General features: G+C 43.8%; 1 protein-coding gene across 1 annotated transcript; it reads right to left on the bottom strand.

Annotated features, from left to right (window-relative positions):
* Window positions 1-14,312: 14,312 nt before the first annotated feature.
* Window positions 14,313-14,965, bottom strand: LOC123093840 (histone H4). Its single transcript, XM_044515897.1, has one exon. It carries the CDS (start codon window positions 14,881-14,883, stop codon window positions 14,572-14,574), a length of 312 nt encoding a protein of 103 aa, XP_044371832.1. The 5' UTR covers window positions 14,884-14,965; the 3' UTR covers window positions 14,313-14,571.
* Between the last annotated feature and the right edge of the window lie 9,191 nt (window positions 14,966-24,156).

Genomic DNA, 24,156 nt, shown 5'->3' with positions numbered 1-24,156 from the left:
AACAAGTTGCAAAGCTCCAGCAATCCCTCTAAGGACTGCAGTAAGCATCTCGGAGTTGGAATATACGCTTTGATGAGATGATCAAAGATTTTGGGTTTATACAAGGTTTATGAGAAACTTGTATTTCCAAAGAAGTGAGTGGGAGCACTATAGCATTTCTGATGAGTATATGTTGTTGACATATTGTTGATCGGAAATGATGTAGAATTTCTGGAAAGCATATAGGGTTATTTGAAAAGTGTTTTTCAATGGAAAACCTGGATTAAGCTACTTGAACATTGAGCATCAAGATCTATAAGGATAGATCAAAATGCTTAATAGTACTTTCAAATGAATACATACCGTGACAAGATTTTGAAGGAGTTCAAAATAGATCAGCAAAGAAGGAGTGCTTGGCTGTGTTATATGGTGTGAGTATTGAGTAAGACTCAAGACATGACCATGGTAGAAGAGAGAGAAAGGATGAAGGTCGTCCCCTATGCTTCAGACGTAGGATCTTTAGTATGCTATGCTGTGTATCGCACCTGAAGTGTGCCTTGCCATGAGTCAGTCAAGGGGTACAAGAGTGATCCAGGAATGGATCACAGGACAGCGGTCAAACTTATCCTTAGTAACTAGTGGACTAAGGAATTTTCTCGATTATGGAGGTGGTAAAAGAGTTCGTCGTAAAGGGTTACGCCGATGCAAACTTTGACACTAATTTGGATTATTCTGAGTAGTAAACCGGATTCGTATAGTAGAACAGTTATTTGGAATAGCTCCAAATAGAGTGTGGTAGCTGCATCTAGGAGATGACATAGAGATTTGCAAAGCACACACGGATTTGAAAGGTTCAGATCCGTTGACTAATAACCTCTCTCACAAGCGAGATATGATCAAACCTCATGGGTGTCGATTCATTACAATCACATAGTGATGTGAACTAGATTATTGACTCTAGTGCAAGTGGGAGACTGTTGGAAATATGCCCTAGAGGCAATAATAAAATGGTTATTATTGTATTTCCTTGTTCATGATAATTGTCTATTATTCATGCTATAATTGTATTGACCGGAAACCGCAATACATGTGTGAATACATAGACCACAACATGTACCTAGTGAGCCTCTAGTTGACTAGCTCATTGATCAACAGATGGTCATGGTTTCCTGACCATGGACATTGGATGTCATTGATAACGGGATCACATCATTAGGAGAATGATGTGATGGACAAGACCCAATCCTAAGCTTAGCACAAGATCGTGTAGTTCGTATGCTAAAGCTTTTCTAAATGTCAAGTATCTTTTCCTTAGACCATGAGATTGTGCAACTCCCGGATACTGTAGGATGCTTTGGGTGTACCAAATGTCACAATGTAACTGGGTGGCTATAAAGGTGCACTACGGGTATCTCTGAAAGTGTCTGTTGGGTTGGCATGAATCGAGACTGGGATTTGTCACTCCGTGTGACGGAGAGGTATCTCTGGGCCCACTCGGTAGGACATCATCATAATGTGCACAATGTGATCAAGGAGTTGATCACGGGATGATGTGTTACGGAACGAGTAAAGAGACTTGTCGTAACGAGATTGAACAAGGTATCGGCATACCGATGATCGAATCTCGGGCAAGTACTATACCAGTAGACAAAGGGAATTGTATACGGGATTGATTGAATCCTTGACATCGTGGTTCATCCAATGAGATCATCGTGGAACATGTGGGAGCCAACATGGGTATCCAGATCCCGCTATTGGTTATTGGCCGGAGAGTTGTCTCGGTCATGTTTGCATGGTTCCCGAACCTGTAGGGTCTACACACTTAAGGTTCGATGACGCTAGGGTTATAGGGAAGGTATGTACACGGTTACCGAATGTTGTTCGGAGTCCCGGATGAGATCCCAGATGTCCCGAGGAGTCCCGGAATGGTCCGGAGGTGAAGATTGATATATTGGACGAAGGGTTTTGGAGTCCGGAAGTGTTCCGGAGGTACCGGGTGATGACCAGCATGACCGAAAGGTGTTTCGATAGCCACGACAAGTGTTAGGGGGGCTTCATGGGCCAAGGGGAGGGGGCAAACCATCCCACTAAGGGGCTGTGCGCCCCCCTCACCTATTCTCACGTGACCAGGGGGTTTGGGGCGCCCCATCTAGGGTTCCCACCTCCTGGCTTGGGGGCCAAGTCACCCAAAGGGTAGATCCCATCTGCCCTGGCCGCTACCCCCCCCCCCTAGGGTAAACCCTAGGGCGCCTCCCCCTCTCCCTTCCCCCTATATATAGTGGAGGTTTTGGGGCTGCCCAACACATGAGTCTCTCTCTCATAAGGTGCAGCCCTACCTCTCTCCCTCCTCGTCTCTCGTAGTGCTTGGCGAAGCCCTGCTGGAGTACCGCACTCCTCCACCACCACCATGCCGTCGTGCTACTGCTGGACGGAGTCTTCCCCAACCTCTCCCTCTCTCCTTGCTGGATCAAGCCATGGGAGACGTCACCGGGCTACACGTGTGTTGAACGCGGAGGCGCCGTTGTTCGACCTTAGATCGGAATCGACCACGATCTGAATCGCCACGAGTACGACTACCTCATCCGCGTTCTTGCGACGCTTCCGCTTAGCGATCTACAAGGGTATGTAGATGCACTCCCCTTCCCCTCATTGCTAGATTACTCCATAGATTGATCTTGGTGATGCGTAGAAAATTTTAAATTTTTGCTACGATCCCCAACAGGTCTGTGGTAAACTACTCACAGCTCATTGTAGAGGCCTTGGAGATGATCTAGAGGCCCTCCATGATCAATTCCCCCTCCGGCGGAGCACCGGCGAAGGCTCCAAGATGGGATCTCGCGGATACAGAAGGTTACGGCGGTGGAAATAATTTTTCGTGGTCGCTTCTGATGTTTTCGGGGTACATGAGTATATATAGGAGGAAGAAGTAGGTCGGTGGACTACCGAGGGGCCCACGAGATAGGGGACGCGCCTAGTAGGGGGGGTGCCCTACACCCTTGTGGCCACCTCGCTTGTTTCTTGACTTCCACTCCAAGTCCTCTCGATCACGTTCGTTCCAAAAATCATGCTCCCGAAGGTTTCATTTCGTTTGGACTCCGTTTGATATTCCTTTTCTCCGAAACACTCAAATAGGCAAAAAAACAGCAATACGGGCTGGGCCTCCGGTTAGTAGGTTAGTCCCAAAAATGATATAAATGTGTAAAGTAAAGCCCATAAACATCCAAAACGGGTAATATAATAGCATGGAAGAATAAAACATTATAGATACCTTGGAGACATATCAAGCATCCCCAAGCTTAATTCCTGCTCGTCCTCGAGTAGGTAAATGATAAAAACAGAATTTTTGATGTGGAATGTGACCTAGCATAATTCTCAATGTAATTTTTTTATTGTGGCATGAATGTTCAGATCCAAATGATTCAAAATAGAAGTTCATATTGACATAAGAAATAGTAATACTTCAAGCATACTAATCAAAGCAATCATGTCTTCTCAAAATAACATGGCTAAAGAAAGTTCAGCCCTACAAAATCATATAGTTAGGTCATGCTTCATTTTTGTCACACAAAAATGCTCCCATTTTATACACCCCCGATGACAAGCCAAGCAATTGTTTCGTACTTAAATAATATCAAACTTTTTTAACTTTCACGCAATACATGAGCGTGAGCCATGGATATAGCACTATGGGTGGAATAGAATATGATGATGGGGATTGTGTGGAGAAGACAAAAAAGAGAAAATCTCACATTAACGAGGATAATCAATGGGCTATGGAGATGCCCATCAATTGATGTCAACATGAGGAGCAGGGATTGCCATGCAACAGATGCACTAGAGCTATAAATGTATGAAAGCTCAGCAAAAGAAACTAAGCGGGTGTGCATCCAACTTGCTTGCTCACGAAGACCTAGGGCATTTTGAGGAAGCCCATCGTAGGAATATACAAGCCAAGTTCTATAATGAAAAACTCCCACTAGTATATGAAAGTGACAACATATGAGACTCTCTACATGAAGAACATGGTGCTACTTTGAATCACAAGTGTGGAAAAGGATAGTAACATTGCCCCCTTTTTATTTTATTTTATTTTCTTCGGGACTTTTTTTTTGGCCTTTCTTTTTTTTACTTTGGCCTTTCTTTTTTTTTTCTGGCCTTTCCTTTTTTTTATTTGGGGACAATGCTCTAATAATGATGATCATCACACTTTTATTTATTTACAACTCATGAATTACAACCCAAAACTAGAACAAGATATGACTCTATATGAATGCCTCCGGCAGTGTACCGGGATGGGCAATGAATCAAGAGTGACATGTATGAAAAAGTATGCATGGTGGCTTTGCCACAAATACGATGTCAACTACATGATCATGCAAGGCAATATGACAATAATGATGCGTGTCATGATGATAAATGGAACGGTTGAAAGTTGCATGGCAATATATCTCGGAATGGCTATGGAAATGCCATAATAGGTAGGTATGGTGGCTATTTTGAGGAAGATATAAGGAGGTTTATGTGTGATAGAGCGTATCGTATCACGGGGTTTGGATGCACCGGTGAAGTTTGCACCAACTCTCAAGCTGAGAAAGGGCAATGCACGGTACCGAAGAGGCTAGCAATGATGGAAGGGTGAGAGTGCGTATAATCCATGGACTCAACATTAGTCAAAAAAACTCATATACTTATTGCAAAAATCTACAAGTCATCAAAAACCAAGCACTACGCGCATGCTCCTAGGGGGATAGATTGGTAGGAAAATGCCATCGCTCGTCCCCGACCGCCACTCATAAGGATGCACAATCTAAGAACACCTCATGTTTCAAATTTGTTACACAACTTTCACCATACGTGCATGCTACGGGACTTGCTAACTTCAACACAAGCATTCTTTAAATTCATAATCACCCAACTAGCATGACTCTAATATCACTACCTCCATATCTCAAAACAATTATCAAGTATCAAAATGATCATAGCATCCAATTCACTTCCTATGATAGTTTTTATTATACCCAACTTGGATGCCCACCATTCTAGGACCAATTTTATAACCATAGAAAATACCATGCTATTCTAAGAGACACTCAAAATAATATAAGTGAAGCATGAGAGACTAACAATTTCTTCAAAATTAAGCCACCGCCGTGCTCTAAAAGATATAAGTGAAGCACTAGAGCAAAAACTATTTAGCTCAAAAGATATAAGTGAAGCACATAGAGTATTCTAATAAATTCCAATCAAATGGGTTGCTCCCAAACAATATAGCTCCAAGTAAAGTTACCAATAAACGAAGACGAAAGAGGGGATGCCTTCCCGGGGCATCCCCAAGCTTAGGCTTTTGGCTATTCTTGAATATCTTGGGGTGTCATGGGCATCCCCAAGCTTAGGCTCTTGCCATTCCTTATTCCATAATCCATCAAATCTTTACCCAAAACTTGAAAACTTCACAACACAAAACTCAACAGGAAATCTCATAAGCTTCGTTAGTGCAAGAAAGCAAAACCACCACATAAGGTACTGTAATGAACTCATTCTTTATTTATATTGGTGTTAAACCTACTGTATTTCAACTTCTCTATGGTTCATACCCTTACATACTAGCCATATATGCATCAAAATAAGCAAACAACACACGAAAGGCAGAATCTGTCAAAAACAGAACAATCTGTAGCAATGTGTAACTCTCGAATACTTCTGGAACTCTAAAAATCCTACTAAAATAGGAAGTCCTGGGAAATTTGTCTATTGATCTACATAAAAACGAATCAACGCAAAAGCACATTTCTGTAAATTACCAAAATTATTTTCGTGCGCGCAAAGTTTCTGTTTTTCAGCAGAATCAAATTAACTATCATCATAGGTTATCATATAGGTTCTACTTGGCACAAACACTAATTAAAACATAAAAACACATCTAAACAGAAGGTAGATGATAAATTTATTACTGAACAGAAGCAAAAACAAAAAACAAAGATAAAATTGGGTTGCCTCCCAACTAGCGCTATCGTTTCACGCCTCTAGCTAGGCATAAAAGCGAGGATAGATCTAAGTAGTGCCATCTTTGGCACTCAATTCATAAGTAGCTCGCATGATAGATTCATAAGGTAATTTGACTTTCTTTCTTGGAAAGTGCTCCATGCCTTTCCTTAATGGAAATTGGAATCTAATATTCCCTTCCTCCATGTCAATAATCGCACCAATCGTTCTAAGGAAAGGTCTACCAAGAATAATAGGACATGAAAGATTGCAATCTATATCAAGAACGATAAAAATCTACGGGCACCAAATTCCTATTTGCAATAATGAGAACATCATTGATCCTTCCCATTGGTTTTTTAATGGTAGAATCCGCAAGGTGCAAATTTAAAGAGCAATCATCAAGATCATGGAAACCTAGAATATCACATAAAGTTTTCGGAATCGTGGAAACACTAGCACCCAAATCACACAAAGCATAACACTCATAATCTTTAATTTTCATCTTTATAGTAGGTTCCCACTCATCATAAAGTTTTCTAGGTATAGAAACTTTCCCAGGACCGACTCCTGCCTGCATCTACTACTATTACTCCACACATCGACCGCTATCCAGCATGCATCTAGAGTATTAAGTTCATAAAGAACAGAGTAACGCATTAAGAAAGATGACATGATGTAGAGGGATAAACTCGTGCAATATGATATAAATCCCATCTTTTTATCCTCAATGACAACAATACAATACATGCCTTGCTGCCCCTGCTGTCACTGGGAAAGGACACCTTAAGATTGAACCCAAAGCTAAGCACTTCTCCCATTGAAAGAAAGATCAATCTAGTAGGCCAAACCAAACTGATAATTCGAAGAGACTTGCAAAGATAACTTAATCACACATAAAAGAATTCAGAGGAGATTCAAATATTTCTCATAGATAATCTTGATCATAAACCCACAATTCATTGGATCTCGACAAACACACCGCAAAAAGAGTTACATCAAGTAGATCTCCAAGAAGATCGAGGAGAACATGGTATTGAGATTCAAAGAGAGAGAAGAAGCCATCTAGCTAATAACTATGGACCCGAAGGTCTGTGGTAAACTACTCACAACTCATCGGAGAGGTTTGGAGATGATGTAGAGGCCCTCTGTGTTCGATTCCCCCTCCGGCGGAGCGCCGACAAAGGCTCCAAGATGGGATCTCGCGGATACAGAAAGTTACGGCGGTGGAAATAGTTTTTCGTGGTCGCTTCTGATGTTTCCAGGGTACATGGGTATATATAGGAGGAAGAAGTAGGTCGGTGGACTCCCGAGGGGCCCACGAGATAGGGGGCGCCTAGTAGGGGGGGCCTCCACCCTCATGGCCGCCTCCCTTGTTTCTTGACTTCCACTCCAAGTCCTCTGGATCACGTTCGTTCCAAAAATCACGCTCCCAAAGGTTTCATTCCGTTTGCACTCCGTTTGATATTCCTTTTCTTCGAAACACTGAAATAGGCAAAAAAAACAACAATACGGCTAGGCCTCCGGTTAGTAGGTTAGTCCCAAAAATGATATAAATGTGTAAAGTAAAGCCCATAAACATCCAAAACGGGTAATATAGTAGCATGGAACAATCAAAAATTATAGATACGTTGGAGACGTATCAAGTATCCAAAACCTCAGGAACAGTCACCAATTTTTCTCCCAAGCTCTTTTGCTGCTCCTGCCCAGAAGGCTGCTTCGGATTCCTACCTCGCCCAGGGCCATCCCTCTGTTGAGGCTTATTAAGGCCATCCGCTTATAACCAGGGACCAAACTTCTTATCTTTCTCATCATGAACACCATTGCCACACTCCTTGCAGTCATGCCTAGTCAGCCCACACACGCTACAGAAGCGTGCAAGTTTCTCATAGCGCACCAAATACACTTGGCGCTCCTTTCCCCTCACAATACTAACAAATTTTCTTAGGGGCCGACGAACATCATGACAAACCCTAACCCGGATATAATCACCACGAGTGTTCCCATTCAATCTCATCTCCAGTATATCTCCTGAGTTCCTGAGCAGATGTTCTATTATGTTTTTCTTACAGAAACCCTCAGGTATCTTGTGGATTTGGAGTCACACTAGCATGAAAAACTCACCCGCTTTGGTGAATCCATCATAAGGGCACATCAACACAAGCCAATTCCGAAAGAGCCATGGCCCTTGATCCATCATACGCTCCCAATCCCCCAAGCAGGACGCGCACCACAAAAAGGTCCGGGCCAACAGGCCGAAAACTAACTCGCTGCGCCGGATTCCATGCCGCACGCATATCCTTGTAGAAGGCCGCTTGAATGAAGGATTTATCAGTATGAACCCTTGCAAGAGCGAGCCATCTTACACTATCATTGATCTCTGGATCCGCCTCATCGATCGCCAGATCATCAAAGATTTCATCTTCCAAGTTGAGCTGTTCCAGAAAGTCACCAAGATCCGGCGCCCCATTGGAGCCGCCGCCAGCACTGGTTCCCGACATGGTGTCCTCCAGGGGGTTCATCGTACTCCCTTGAGTTGCAGGGCCGGAGGTGAGGACGATCGCCAATCACTCAGGGGGGGAGTAGATCCGATCGGTAGGGGAAACTCGCGGGCGACGGAGTCGCCAGAGAGGAGAAAAACCCTACCTTGCGGAAGGGGAAAAGTTACAACACACGATCGATAAATAAAAAGCTTGCGTAGTTTCTCCGACTAGTTACTTTTTCCTTGGCATATACCCGTCGTACCATCTTTATTTGTCAAATTCTAATGGGCATGACATGTTGAAATTCTATGTGAAGGATTAGGATTTTTGATTAGTTGATGCTTACAAATAGAATAATGATTAAGAACGTCTTCAGCAACAACCCTATAATTGGACGACCAATAACTGTCTTTAGGAACATCTTCGGCAACAACCCTATATTCTTGTTCTTTTACTTTTTGTTTTCTTAAATATGTTGTTTTTTCATGAAGCTTTGTCTGATTACAATTTATATGACTTGGGTTACCATGGCGTGCCGTGGATGTATAATAACAAACAAGATGTAAACAAGAATGTTAAGGTGCGTCTTGATCGTGCGGTGGCGTGCCCGCTTTGGTCTTCAATGTTCCCTCGATGTAAGGTATCCCATATAATAAGCTCCAGGTCTGATCATTGTCCCATTTTTGTTGAGGTTTTGGGTACTCATCGGGTGGGTAGATTTGTTAATCAGTTGAAATATGAATCTTATTGGGAGAGTGAAGGTGGAGCTTTGGATGACCTGATTAATGCTTGCTGGAATAGAGAGTCTAATATTAATGATCTGGAAGATATTGCTAATAATTTAGACAAATTAATTAAATCTCTTCATGGGTGGAGTCGGGTCCATATTGGTTATTTACCAAAGAAACTGGAGTGGGCTCGTAAAATACTAAATGTGTTGTTTAGTAGGAATGATCATTCTGCAGTGATGGAAAGGAAGAAAATTCTTCAAGAGATGGATGAGTTTCTTATAAAGGAAGAGATGTTATGGAAGCAAAGATCTTGTTTGGATAAGATAAGAGGAGGAGATCGTAATACTAATTATTTTCAGAGAAAGGCTTCATGGAGAGCAAAGAAAAAATATATTGCGGCACTAAGGAAGGATGATGGGGGTCTCACGGAAAATCTGGAGGAAATGAAAGGTATAACAAACTCGTTCTTTAAAAATCTTTATTCTGTTGACGACTCCGTTAACCCGTCACATATTATTTCGTTGGTTAAACCCCTTGCATCTGATGATATGAATGATGAGCTTTGCAAACCGTTTTCGGAACAAGAGATTAGTGATGCGCTTTTTCAAATGGGACCGTCAAAAGCTCCGGGTCCGAATGGTTTTCCTGCAAGGTTTTTCCAACAAAATTGGGGTTTGGTCAAAGAGGATATTGTTAAGGCTGTCCAACAGTTTTTTAATTCTGGAATTATGCCAGAGGGGATAAATAACACAACTATTGTTCTCATCCCAAAAGTTAAGAATCCTCGGTCTATTAAAGAGTTCAGGCCGATCAGTTTGTGTAATGTTATCTATAAGATTATTTCCAAATGCCTTGTTAACAGACTGCGACCGCTCCTTGATGGTATGATTTCGCCTACTCAAAGTGCATTTATTCCGGGAAGGTTAATTTCTGACAATGCTCTCATAGCTTTTGAATGTATGCATTCGTTAAGTACGCTGAAAGATTTTAGAGGGGAATTTTGCGCATATAAGTTGGACTTGGTGAAAGCCTTTGATCGGGTGGACTGGCGTTTCTTACAATGTATGATGGGGGCTTTGGGTTTTGCACCGACGTGGATAAATTGGATTATGGCATGTGTTACATTAGTGAAATTTGCGGTGCGCTTCAACGGACAATTGTTGGAGACGTTTTCACCTACTCTGGGCTCAGGCAGGGAGATCCTTTATCCGCGTATTTGTTCCTATTTGTTGCCGAGGCACTTTCTTTACTGCTTAAAGATGCTTCTACCAGGGGAGTTCTTCAGGAGTTCCATTTGAATAGACAAGCCATGGGTATTTCTCACTTGCTGTTTGCGGACGACGGTATGTTATTTTTCAAAGATTCCATTGATCAAGCAATTGTCATTAAAAATATTTTGATGGAGTACGAGAAAGGGACTGGGCAGTTATTAAGTCCTGATGAGTGTTCCATGATGTTTGGGAAAAAGTGTAGTTTGGAGAACCAAGTGGCTATAATGGTAATCTTAAAAATTATGGTCGATGGGTTCGAAGATAAATATCTTGGACTTCCGGTTCCTGAGGGAAGAATGAAAGCTGGTAAGTTTCAATCTACTAAAGAAAAGGTTTTGAAAAGGCTCTCTGACTGGATAGAGAAATACGCTTCTTGTGGGGTGAAAGAGGACTTAATAAAATCAGTTATTCAAGCTCTACCTGTGTATGCTATGGGTATTTTTAAGTTCCCGGCTTCCCTTTGTGAGGAGTTAACCCAGATTATCAGAAATTTTTGATGGGGAGATGAGGAAGATCGAAGAAAAACACATTGGTTAGCATGGGACAAATTAACAAGGTCTAAAGGTAAGGTTGGTATGGGATTCCGGGATCTCAGATTATTTAACAAGCCCTCTTAGCCAAACAAGCGTGGAGGTTATTGGTTTATCCGGATTCGTTGTGTGCTAAGCTGATGAAGGCAAAGTATTATCCTCAGGGACATATTCTTGATACAGTGTTTCCTCAGTCTGCATCACTCACTTGGCAAGGTATTATGCATGGTCTGGAATTACTTAAGAATGGCGTCATTTGGCGAGTGGGTGATGGATCTAGTATTAATATTTGGAGGGGTACTTGGTTATCCAGGAGCACTGGACTTAAAATTAGCTAAAAGGCATAATACTAGATTGAGATGGGTCTCTGATTTGTTCTTGAGGGAGAGAAAGGTATGTGATGAAAATTTGATTAAGTACCTTTTCTATCCCCATGGCGGAGAGGAGATTCTTAAGATTCGTATTCATGCTTATGGGGATGGGGATTTTATTGCGTGGCACTATGAGAAGAACGGTATATTTTATGTTAAAAGTGCGTACAATTTAGCGATTAAATTGAAGGATAGTCAAGATAAATTGGGTCAATCTAGTGGAGATCCATGTGGAGAAAGAAGGCTCTGGAATTTAATTTGGAAGGCTAATATCCCTCAGAATAAGGATTTTTGCCTGGAGGGCAGCAACCAATAGCTTGGCAGTCCAGACCAATAGAGTTAAGCACCATCAGATTACTTCAAGTATGTGCTCTATTTGTGGAGTAGAAGATGAAAGCACTTTTCATGCCCTCGTTACTTGTTCTAAGGCTCGTGCTCTGCGACTCGCCTTGAGAGAATCGTGGAATATTCCTGATGAAGAGTGGTTCAAATTCTCGGGGCCAGATTGGCTATTGATTCTGTTGGATCATTTGAGCCTGCAACAGCGAGAGCAAGTTTTGTTTCTTTTCTGGTGAGCATGGCACCTGAGAAATAATTTAATTTTTGGAAAAGGGCAGGAATCCATTGCTGCTTCTGCAATTTTTGTGGTAAACTATTGGTCTTCTTTAACGTCATGTCATGAGACTGTCGAGGTTGTTCCTAGTAACAAAGATAAAGAAAAAAAATGGAAGGTGCTACACCAGTTTTCGCAACATCACAACAACATGAGGGATGGAAACCTCCACCAGAAGATTATATCAAGATCAATGTCGATGCCAGCTATGTGGAGAGTATTAATGCAGCCAGTGTGGGGGTGGTTGTGAGGAACTCATCTAGCAAAGTTATTATATCTTCGTGGGACTTTCTGGGTCAGTGCTACAACGTGAATGAAGCTGAGCTGCGTGCTTACCTGGCAGGCCTTTATATAGGTATTACTCTTCACCAGTCCATTATTTTAGAGACTTATTGTGCTTTTGTCCGTTCTTTCCTTACAAATGAGAATCTTGACAGGTCCTCGCTCGTTGATCTGAAGAAAGAAGCCTTGAGTACATCGAAGATGCTTAAGAATTTTAAAATTACGAAAATTAATCGTAGCGTCCCGCCTTGTGTGGCAAATTTTGTAATGAACGATTGTAATAACATTATTATTAATTAATGTATGGGTTTTTTTCAAAAAAATGAGTTTTTTTTCTTTAATTCATGTTTTTCTTTCAAAGTCGACGAACGTTTTATTAAATTAGATCTTTTTTCAAATTTGATTAACTTTTAAAAAAATATGAACTTTTTTCAAAATTATTGATTTTTCCCAAAATCGATGAACTTTTTAAAATTGGTGAACTTATTTTTAATATTTTTCCCCAAATTCATAAAGTTATTTTTCAAATACTTGAACTTTTTTCAAATTCTGGAATTTGTTTTATTTTTGATTAGTCAATGGTCTCACTAACCACTGGTCAACAGAAGAATGAACGAACGAGCAGAAAAGAAATCGAGACGAGCGATCTAACTGCGACCGAGCGTTCGAGCAGGCATTCGCGCTTAATGGGCTTGCCCAGTGCACGTGAGCGCCAACTGCCGAAGTCGCACCTGAAGCGCCAATTAGGAGCTCCCGCGACAACCTGCACCCTGCCAAGGCGCCAACGTCCAGGACGCAAACGGCGCAAGGAACTGGCGTGGAAGAACTGCGTGTTATCGTCGCCCTCACACACTGTCCCGGCACTTGCCTCGCTGCTTCTACAGAGAATGTATTGAAATGTTGTAATCTTTCTGGACAAGAGCGGTCAATTCGCTGTGGACATCAATCCGACTTTCTATATAGACCTGGCCAAACGGGCCGGCCCGTGCTAATCGTGCCTGGCCTGGCCGTGTCGTGCCGGCCCACGGGCGCTGCTCCATGGCCCAGACACGGCCTTATTAGTAAACGGGCCGGCTCGTTGGCCCGTTTACCATGTTGGGCTGCATATTTTCAGCTTGTTGACTGGTTTTTAGGCCTATTGGGCTATATTTTAGGTAATACATATATAAAAAAAATTCTGAAAGTTATATAAAAAAAACAGGCCGTGCCGTGCTGGCCCGCATGCTCAGGCTCCAAGCCCAAGCACGGCCCATTTAGCCCGTGCCGTGCCTAGCCCATGGCGGGCCATGCCGCGTGCTCGCAGGGTGGCCTGTTTAGCCCGGCCCGTTTGGCCAGCTATGTTCCTATACTTGCTGCATTGTTGTTCTGCAGAATGATTGATTTGTACTATGTGACGTGTCTTCTAAGCACAGACTGGATCGGAGGGAGTATTCTTCATCTGAACCATTTTGGATGTCTGAAGATAATTCAGAAGACACTTGACCCAACGCATCACTTGTCCTCCCATTTCCATTGCTTACTGGAGTTAACTTTTTTAGGATTCTAGGATTCACAGGTCCTTGCCCTCCCCTCATGATTGAAAAATCATCTATCTATACACGGAAATAAACCTGCTAATGCAGGCTTTTGCAGGATCTGGCTCTAACACACTGCTGTAAGGGCATCAAGACCAAGTAAGCAACTGATGCTCCCAGGTTTGAAGATGAAGTAAACTCTCCTATTCTAGAACAACAGTGGTACGCTGATAAGCTGGTAAGGAAGAAATGTTGCTGGGTAATGTAACGTTTCTGCAGTAACAAAGCAAATGGCCTTCGCTGATCACTGACACGAACCACATGACCAAATGATTCAGTCATTGTAGATCCTTCACATCGCAAATTAGACTACAAAGTTAATCATCTGGAAATCCAAATGGTCCAGCGCAAGAATGGCGAATCTGTTTATTAGTATTCCACTCTAGGCCCATAAATCCACCTTTAATCGGAGCATTCTCTGTCTGAAATGCAGACTGAACTCTGGAAATTTCGTTCTGTACTTCAGTACAAGCAACCAAATCTTGCACGACAGAAGGAACAACCGACGACACACCACAATTGCAACAGCCTGGCGGTAAAAATCACAACAGAACCACAATATTTGCGTAGACACAAGATTGGACTCAAGCATCAGATCAGATGCGAACAGCTTTGTTTGACAATACAGCTAATCCTACGAAAGAAACAGCGGAGATAAACATGGGGATTTCATTTCAGCTAAGTTTTCTCGACAGCAAGACTCCTGCGCACAGGCGGATAAGCACATCGGAATTTGCACGGGGGCGAGGACGAGCCTAGCCGCCGAAGCCGTAGAGGGTGCGTCCCTGGCGCTTGAGGGCGTAAACGACGTCCATGGCGGTGACGGTCTTGCGGCGGGCGTGCTCGGTGTAGGTGACGGCGTCGCGGATGACGTTCTCGAGGAAGATCTTGAGCACGCCGCGGGTCTCCTCGTAGATGAGGCCGGAGATGCGCTTCACGCCGCCCCGCCTGGCGAGGCGCCGGATCGCCGGCTTGGTGATGCCCTGGATGTTGTCGCGCAGCACCTTCCTGTGGCGCTTGGCGCCGCCCTTGCCGAGACCCTTGCCTCCCTTGCCGCGCCCGGACATGGTCGCTGACGAACTCGCCTTGGTTCGAGCTGCGAGCGGATGGAGGTTGAGGAGCGGTGGTGATTGCTGTGGTGATTTGCCGTAAGGTCATGTACAATGGTTGATAAGATAGTCTTATCTTAAGTCTTGCATGTAAATTAGAGATGATAAAAAAGCATGTCTACAATGGGTCATTTCTTAGCCTTATCTTCAATAATTAGTTGTTCCTAAAAACATGATGAGACAAATTGTGCTAAGATATCATCTCTTGTCTTCTCTTAAATAAGAGAAGACAAGCCTTATCTTACGATTTCTCTCTCCTACACCTCATCATTTATCCTACGTGGCATTCTTAAGATAGAACCATTGTACATGCCCTAAGGGGGGGTGGGGATTTTAACGGGGGCGAGAGGTGGGAGGAGGCGTGTTCCTGCCGTTCGATGCAGATGGAGCGCACGGTTGAGATCGCGACCCGCGAGAGAGATGCCGCGGATCGATAATCTGGCGGGAGGCCCCGGCTGCTGGAGTGGCGGGGCGGGCCTGAAATTGAGGCGCCAGCTCAAAAAATTTAGGTTTTTTTTTTCGGGTGTTGGGTGGCTGGTCGCCGGGTTCTGCGTTTCCTCCTTTATAATATTGGATTGGATATATTTTGAAAAACGTTTTGGACCGGCGCGCCGGCCGAAGCTTAGGCCGGTCGCGTGCTGTGTAACGCTCGGTGCTATCTCCACGTCACGATGTTAGGTGCTTTCTCTTTCCTTATCCATTCAAGCGTTTACATTTTCTTATTCGTCCACGCATCGATCTATCTCTGCTTCCTTTGTTTCTTTCCCCACCAAGCTCTCCTCTTTTATCCGCCATGGCAGCCACCACCGATGACACCCACCCCCTCCCCTTCCTGCATGTGCGGTGTTGCCCCCCCCAACCTCCCTGTCCTTGTGGTGTTGCTCCCCCTTCCGTGCTCCTCTCCATCTTTTGTGCCATGCGGAGTCCAGCGATGCTAGAACCGGCGGCCATGGTTGATCGCAACCAACACCGGCGATTGTGGAGATGAGAGGGCTCCGATGCTGCAATTGTTTTTCTTTTTGCTGGAACCGAGTTCAAAGATGCTGGAACCAGAGGCCATGCTTGCTGCAACCAGCAATTGTCGGCGGCAACCCGGCTCTGGTGCTGCGACCACTTTTTTTTTGCTGGAACCAGGTTTAGGAAAGCCGCAACCACTTTGGCCGGTGTTGGAATCGGACGGCGTCGAGATCAATTTTGCCGGAACTGGCATTTTTTTGCTGGAGCTAGGAAGATTTTTGTTGCGAGGACACGTGAGAGTTTTCGCTGTGACCGGCGACAACAACGTGTTTTGCTGGGACTGGCAATAATTTTTGCTGGAACCAGGACAATGTTTTGCTAGAATCGGGCAGTTCGTTTGCTACAATGGAATTTTTGGAGTTTGCTGATGTGATTTTTTTTGCTGGAACCATTGTTAATTATGGTCGGAATCAACTATTGTTTTTGCTTAAACTGACTACCATTTTTAGCAAGCTCACAAAACATGTCTCTATCTCCGTTCATGTGATCAGTGTATACACTATCAAGAATCCATTCCTTTCCGACGGCCATGTAATCTCGAAAATTTGCCATGAGGTAAGATTTCTCATAGTCTTCTCATATTTGATATCAAACTCTTCATCCTCATCACAATACCCATGTTCAACGTTGTCATCATCAATTGGTGTATGATCATCACATAGGGCAATAGATTCATTAGTTCCATGATCAAGACAATGCTCAAGAGTGTGAATTCTAGTGGCTTCTATTATGATGTTACTAATGGTTCTAACATCGCCTTTAGCACACATGAGATCACGAATCTCAAAGAGACAATAATACAAATTTAGGATCACTAGGCTTCATCTTATGAAAAGCAATAGTTTTATCAAGGATCTCATGAAGGTTCTTTAATGAGTAATTGGGATAGCACATATCTAAGTCCTTCCACAAAGTATAGGCGCACTCAAAGATTTGTATACGAACAAGCACAATTTTAGGTAATCCACGAATGAAAGATTGACGGTTCTAAGATTACGAATCATGTCAATTTCCTCTTCATCAGTGGGGTGCAAGGGATCAATAGGAGGCACATAAGGACTAAGAATATGTTTGCTCAAGTTAAATTCATGAAAGATATCAAGCATTTTATCTCTCCATGAATTATAGTACTCTCCTTCAAGAATAGGCACTCTACATCTAAGACTCCCCAAAGTAGACACATCCATCTTCCTCCAATGGTGATTAAACCAAGGCAAATCAGACCAAAACTCTTATACTAATGTCATCTTGGTGGAACCGAGTTTATATGGTTTGGTTGTGGCCCAGACTAAGTTAAACTTGGTGGGTCCGGGTGTATATGTATCGGTGGGTCCGAGTTTGACATTTAGGGTTTGGACATATTTGAATGTGGGAAAGTGGTTGAGGGTTTTTGGAGCAATATCTTCAAAGCACTTGAGCAACTAAATCATGATCAAAACCTCATCCCCTTTTAATAGTATTGGCTTTCCTATGGACTCAATGTGGTCTTGTGAAAGAACATGCGGTGCCCCCATGTTTGGTTTTGGTAATTGATGATAATCTCTATGGACTAATGGTTGCCTTGAGTTATATTTGAAGGGTTTGTTCATAGGTTTTCTTGAAGTCCATGTGTTGGTTTCAAGGAGTTTGTGAGATGACCAAGGTGTTATTCAAGGAATTACCCAAAGATTGGGCATGTAGAAGTCATGATACAAGGTTGATCGAGACTAAGTCAAAGAGTGAATCAAGTTGATCAGCACACAAAGCGTATCAGATGTGCCGAGAGGTATCAAATGATCCCATGGTATGGTAAGAATTGTCCATTATGCTTTGTGTACTAACTCATGGTGTACCTGAGAGTTCTATGTGGGGTTAGGTATGTTTCCATGGGCTTGCATCAAGAGGAAGATCTCATACAACCCATGAAGGATGACATCAAGTGGTGATCGTCATCAAGACTGCGGTGTGCAAGTTCAAGTGGAGCATCACGAAGAGATCATGCTTGAAGCTTGTCGTCCATTTGGTGACAATGGACTTGTGAAAATGTTCCAAAGAGTGGCTCACCCATAGTGGAGTATGGGGAGCAATCTACTAGTCTTAACCGAGCCAACGCAATCAAGAAAGGTGGCCCAACTTGAGGGAGTCAAGATCGTGATCATCTAGCTCAAGTGGACTATGTGCAAGGCAAAGGTTTGCCATTAATAGGTTTTCTATTTTACGGTCGCATGGTGGTAGTTGGGAGACCGGGTTATAGGATCGATTATTGTACTATTAAGGGGGGCTCTCAAGTTAGTAGCTTGCTCTTATCGTTTGTAGAGAGCTCAAACCATTGCATCCTTGCATAATCTTTCTTGGTTCTTGTTTGGTGTTTCTCTTTGTGAGCCTTAGAGCTTTTGGTCATCTTCATGACAAGCTCGAGTTCATCGAAAACGGAGTTCACTTATGCATCTTCTATGATGTTTTAGATGTTGGAGTTTTTGCCAGTTCTTCACCGATAGAGGTTTCACTCCTTTATATCTTAGGCATAATCCCCCTGCCTCTTCTCAAGCCATCTATCCAACAAGCTTGAGTTTGCTCAACTCAGAGCTCTTATGTAGAAGTTATGGCAGTTCAGATTTTATTGGTTCCATCTGTTTTCCTGGGCTTCATTGTAGCACCCCAAGCGGTAGTACCGCTTATGGGCAGCAATGTTGTGGGCAGTACCGCTATTTTCGGGGATGCAATTTTTTGTGTCGGCTTTCGCAGCAGTGGGATAGTAGCACGAGCGGTAGTACCTCTTTCAAGAGGTAGTGTCGCATCTGCAGTACTGCTCCACTTCCGCTTTCCTTTCTTATCACTGCATGTCTCAGTGGTAGTACAACGACTGTGGTGGGCAGCACTACCGCCTATAGGCGGTAGTACCGCTGGCTCCAGCGGTAGTGCCGCTGATGCGGCTATGCCTCGCCCCCTGTTTTGCTTTGCCTCTTTAGTGCCTTGTGCTGCGACCCAAGCGGTAGTACCACTCCGGCGACACTACCGGCTCGTGGTCTTGCACCATTGCACTACACTATGTGCACTACCGCCCGGGTAGTAGTACCGCTCCTATGAGTGGTAGTAACGCTTGTGTGCAGGTTGAGCACATAATGGTTGGATTCGGGAGGCCCTATAAAAGGGGGTCTTCTTCCACATTGAACCTTATCTCTTTAGATGGTGTTCTTCCCCCATTGTTGACCTTCTTCGAGCTTGCTATCTCTCAATCCCTCCAATGATTCTTGCTAGTTCTCAAGGGAAAAGAGAGAGGAGATCTAGATCTACGTTTCCACCAATCACTTTCTCCTCTATGTGAGGGGAACCCCTTTGATCTATATCTTGGAGTTCTTCATGTTCTCTTCTTTGTTCTTCCCCTAATTTTGTTCCCTACATTAGTTGCTTTTGTGGGATTTGGGAGAGAAGGACTTGGGCACTTCGTGTGCCCTTTCCATTACATTTGGTGCATCGGTTTGAGTTCTCCAAGGTGATACATGGAAGTGAAGTTGAGAAGCTTGTTACTCTTGGGTGTTTGGGCACCCTAGAGCTTGTTCCTCTTGGGTGCCTTGGTGCCCTAGACGGTTGGTGTTGTCAGATCTCAATCATTGTGGTGTAAAGCTCCGGGCAAGCGTCGGGGTCTGCAATTAGGTTGTGGAGATCGCCCGAGCAATTTGACGGGTACCGGTGACCGTCCCAAGGGTTGCCAAAGTGTACGGGTTCGGTGACCGCCCCCAAGGGTTGCCAAAGTGTATGTGTTCGGTGACCGCCCCCAAAGGTTGCCATTTGTACGGGTTCAGTGACCGCCCTTAAGGGTTTCTTAGTGGAATCACGACATCTTGCATTGTGCGATGGCATGAGGAGATTACGGTGGCCCTAGTGGCTTCTTGGGGAGCATTGTGCCTTCACACCGGTCCAAACGGAGATTAGCATCCGTTCACTCTGAACTTCGGGATACATCACCGTCTTCGCGTGTCTCGGTTATCTCTTACCCGAGCCCTTTACTTGTGCACTTTACTTTGTGATAGCCATAGAGTTTCATGATATATATCTTGCTATCACTTTGTTGTTTATCTTGCTTAGCATAAGTTGTTGGTGCACATAAGTGCGCCTAGTCGATTTAGGTTTTGTGCTTGACAAATTAACCGCTAGTTTTATCCCGCATTGTTTCAAGCCTAAACCATAATTACTTTAAACCGCCTATTCACCCCCTCTAGGCGACATCCACGATCTTTTATCTTGGATCACTTAACCAAAAATGAAGAGCCCTGGAGATTTTGCCAATATGTTTCCTTAGCATTTTGAAGGGTCCGCGTCCACATATCCTTGCCATGCCAACCTTGAAGTTTACCTAAAATATACTAGGTGAAAATGTTAGTCCAACAACATGTATGTTGTCATGAATTACCAAAACCACCACGGGAGCAAATGTGTGCTTTCGGAGCTCTGATTTATAAGAAGCTTATTTCATAACTTGTTTCAAAATGGAGAATTACCATGGCGTATGTATGCCATATCATGACACCATGTCAAGTTTTATGAATTTTAGATGAGATTTCATTATTATTATTTTGGAATTTAAAAACCAAGATTCTCAATGTTTGCGGTTGAGTCATGATGCCTAGATGTCTGATTATTTTCCAAACCATTTTGATCCACTGTTGCATGTGTCCGTAGTTCAGTTTTGAATTATGCATATTAAATGCCTAGAAAGTCAATTAATGTACAAAAAAGGCAAAACAAACTCTCGACCGCGCAGCCGGACACATTCTGCAAACTTCCAACGACTGGGCAAAAACCATGGGAATAGCGGTCATATGCACTAGTGTCCCAGGGGAGTGGTAATCTGAGGTACGGCAGGGGGACCCTCGACCACGCAATCGAACGCCCCTCAACCCCCTCAAGCATGACTATGCCGACATGCATGGGCATGAGTGTGCACTTTTGGAAGTTGATCATGAGGCCGGTGGCTGTCGCGAACTGGTCCAGGATATGGCGCATCTAGAGTGTGCCATTAAGACATGCCTAAAGGATGATCAACATATCTTCTGTGTACTATAGCATCACAGGCAGAGCATTATCAATGATGGGGTGCTGCAGCAAGGTATCCTATCAGATCATCTATTGAAGACCGTCCGCAACAAGGAGGAAGAGGTAGGGGATTGAGGGTCCTACTGTCGGAGCCCGTGTTTGACGCGAAACCACTTCCCTAGCACACGATTAAGGAGGATCACCAAGTGGTAAGAGTGGAAGATAAGGTCCATCCAGTCGCACCAGGGGTAAGAAACCATGCACTTCCATGATCCTCCGGAGGCTCGACCAGGCGATGGAGTCAAAAGCCTCGGCGAAGTCGAGCTTGAGCACATGGGTGGGGGTAGTGCGTTGGTGATAGGATTTTACCATCTTCTCTATGTAGACGGATTTTCAGAGATGTTGCGCCCAATGAACCAAGATTGATCTTCATCAACAATATGGGTTTTGCTTCTAAAGCCTCGTCGTTAGTCCCCTACAAAAATCTTTGCATTCCTACTTTGAAGGGAGACAGAATGGAAGGCGCTAGGAGTGGGGATGCCATCGTCTTTGGGGAGGAGGAGGATCCGATCATGGTTGATCCCATCGAATTGCATTGTGTCTGCATGCACCTCGTCTAAGAGACACTGGATATCGCCCTCAACCGCCACCCATGCCACTTGGTAGAAGGATGGGCCTTGTCTTGTGGAGCTTGTTCACGACGGCATTAATCCTTGCCTGCTTGAATTTTTTCACCTGAGACGACCCATCTACCCAAGCGCCCTGTAGGTAGAGGGAGGCCAAATAAAAATGCCACTCCGGCTGGCTAGGTCGGCCTAGCAGCTCACATAGAAGCCCAAAAGCGTCGCGGCCTTCCCCTCATGGGCCACGATCGACAGACCCTATTTGGTGCTTGAGGTGCCTGATATAGTGCATTTAGCAAATGGGCGCTAACAGATCTTGCGAAGTGGGCCAACCCATATGTATTTTTTTCTTCTACTGATTTTAACCCGCAAGAGACTAGGCGGGTAACGGGATCAAACACGAGACCTCATCATTCGATGGAAGCGTACCACCGGGTTATGTCACCCGCTTGTGCATAGTTAGTTCGTTTCTTCCTTTTATTTCATTCTTCAGTTCAGCTTGTTCTCTTTTTTCTTTTCTTTCTTGTTATCATTCTTTTACTTTTTTTGTTTTCTTAAATGCATTTTTTCTTCAATTCGTGAACTATATATTTAAAAAAATCAATGAACTTTTTTAAAAATTAGATGAACTTTTTTCCAAATTTCAGATTTTTTTAATTTCGATTAAAATTTTCCAAATTCAATTAACTTTTTAAATTTTGATGAACTTTTTCCAAATTTGGTGATTTTTTCTTCAAAAATCGATGAACTTTTTTCAAATTGGTGAACCTTTTTTCATGAAATTTCCCAAACTCATTCACTTATTTTTCAAATTCTTGAACTTTTTTAAAATTCTCAAAATTGTTTACTTTTTTTTATTAGTCAATGGTCTCACTGACCACTGGTCAACAGATGAAGGAACGACCGAGTAGGAAAGAAATCAAGAAGAGCGATCTGACTATGATCAAGCGTTTGAGCAGGCCTTCATGTTTAATGGGCCAGCCCAGTGCACATGAGCGCCAATGGGTGAACTGGCGCCTAAAGCGCCAATTAGGGGCTCCCGCGACGACCTGTACCCTGCCAAGGCGCCAACATCCGGTGTTTGAAGGGATATAGAGGGATTGGTGGAATCATTGATTGTATTGCTTGAGCCTCGTGGCATATATATAGGAGTACATGGTCATCTTGGAGTACAAGTCAAGGTAGAAGAAATTCTACGCTATCATATGTTTCCTAAATAACCTTTATACTCAACATTCCCCCGCAGTCACAATAGTAGCGATGCAGACAACGAGACTAGAGAAGAATTCAAAGGTAAGCCGACGGAGACACCCCCAAGTCGTAACGGTCGATGCATCACGGAAGACGTGGCTGGAGTGGAAACCGACGAGGTTGCTCAAGCAAAGGCGGTAGCCGTTTGTGCCGTTGTCGAAGTAGCCGAGAGCATAGGGTGATGTAGCCGTGGTCGAGGTAGCCGTGCGAAGAACGCCGTGGTCGATGTCGAGTTGGGATGGCCGGTGTCGAGGAAGTCACCGTGGAGCCGCGGGCACAAGGAGGTGCCGAGATAGTCATGGGCGCAGTGGTGTCCAAGTAGTGGTGCACCAGGAAGAAGACGTTGTTGACGGCACGTCTCGGCGGGTTTGCCAAGATCAGGGACACATCATGGATGAAGACACGCATCGGTGTTGCTAGCACCGGACATGCGAAGATGGATGAAGACGAAGTCGACGAAGCGTCGTGCCAGGCTTGCCTGGCCCGGGGACACATCATGGACGAAAGCATATGATACGTCTCCAACGTATCTACAATTTTTATTGTTCCATGCTATTATATTATCTGTTTTGGATGTTTTATATGCATTAATATGCTATTTTATATTATTTTTAGGACTAACCTATTAACCTAGAGCCTAGTGCCAGTTTATATTTCTTCCTTGTTTTTTAGTTTTACAGAAAAGCAATATTAAACGGAGTCCAAACGGAATAAAACTTTACGATGATTTCTCTTGGACCAGAAGACACATGTAGGACTTGGAGATGAATTCCGAGGAGGCCCGAGGCGGCCACAAGCCTCAGGGGCGCGCCCTGAGGGCTTGTGGGCCCCTTGGAGCTCCTCCAACCCAAATTCTTGGCCTATGAATTCAGAAATATTCCCGAACGACCAGAAGCGTCCACCAAAATACTTTTCCACCGCCGTAGGTCTCTAGCCTCATGAGATCCCATCTGGAGGCCTTTTCCGGTACTCTGCCGGAGGGGGATTCGATCACGGAGGGCTTCTACACAAACCCTATTGCCCTTCCGATGAAGCGTGAGTAGTTTACCACAGACCTATGGGTCCATATCTAGTAGCTAGATGCCTTCTTCTCTCTCTTTGATCTTCAATACAATGTTCTCCTCGATGTTCTTGGAGTTCTATCTGATGTATTTTTTTTGCGATGTGTTTGTCGATATCCGATGAATTGTGGATTTATGATCATATTATCTATGAATATTATTTGAATCTTCTCTGAATTCTTATATGCATGATTTTATATCTTTGTATTTCTCTTCGAATTACCAGCTTGGTTTGGCCAACTAGATTGGTATTTCTTGCAATGGGA

This window comes from Triticum aestivum, chromosome 1B (genome assembly GCF_018294505.1).
Source record: "Triticum aestivum cultivar Chinese Spring chromosome 1B, IWGSC CS RefSeq v2.1, whole genome shotgun sequence".
Taxonomy (NCBI): domain Eukaryota; kingdom Viridiplantae; phylum Streptophyta; class Magnoliopsida; order Poales; family Poaceae; genus Triticum; species Triticum aestivum.
Note: the sequence above shows the minus strand (reverse complement) of the source record. Positions and strands in the feature narration are given on the sequence as shown.

Coding starts and splice junctions, on each gene's coding strand:
- LOC123093840 (XM_044515897.1), bottom strand. CDS start 14,883: ATGTCCGGGCGCGGCAAGGGAGGCAAGGGTCTCGGCAAGGGCGGCGCC.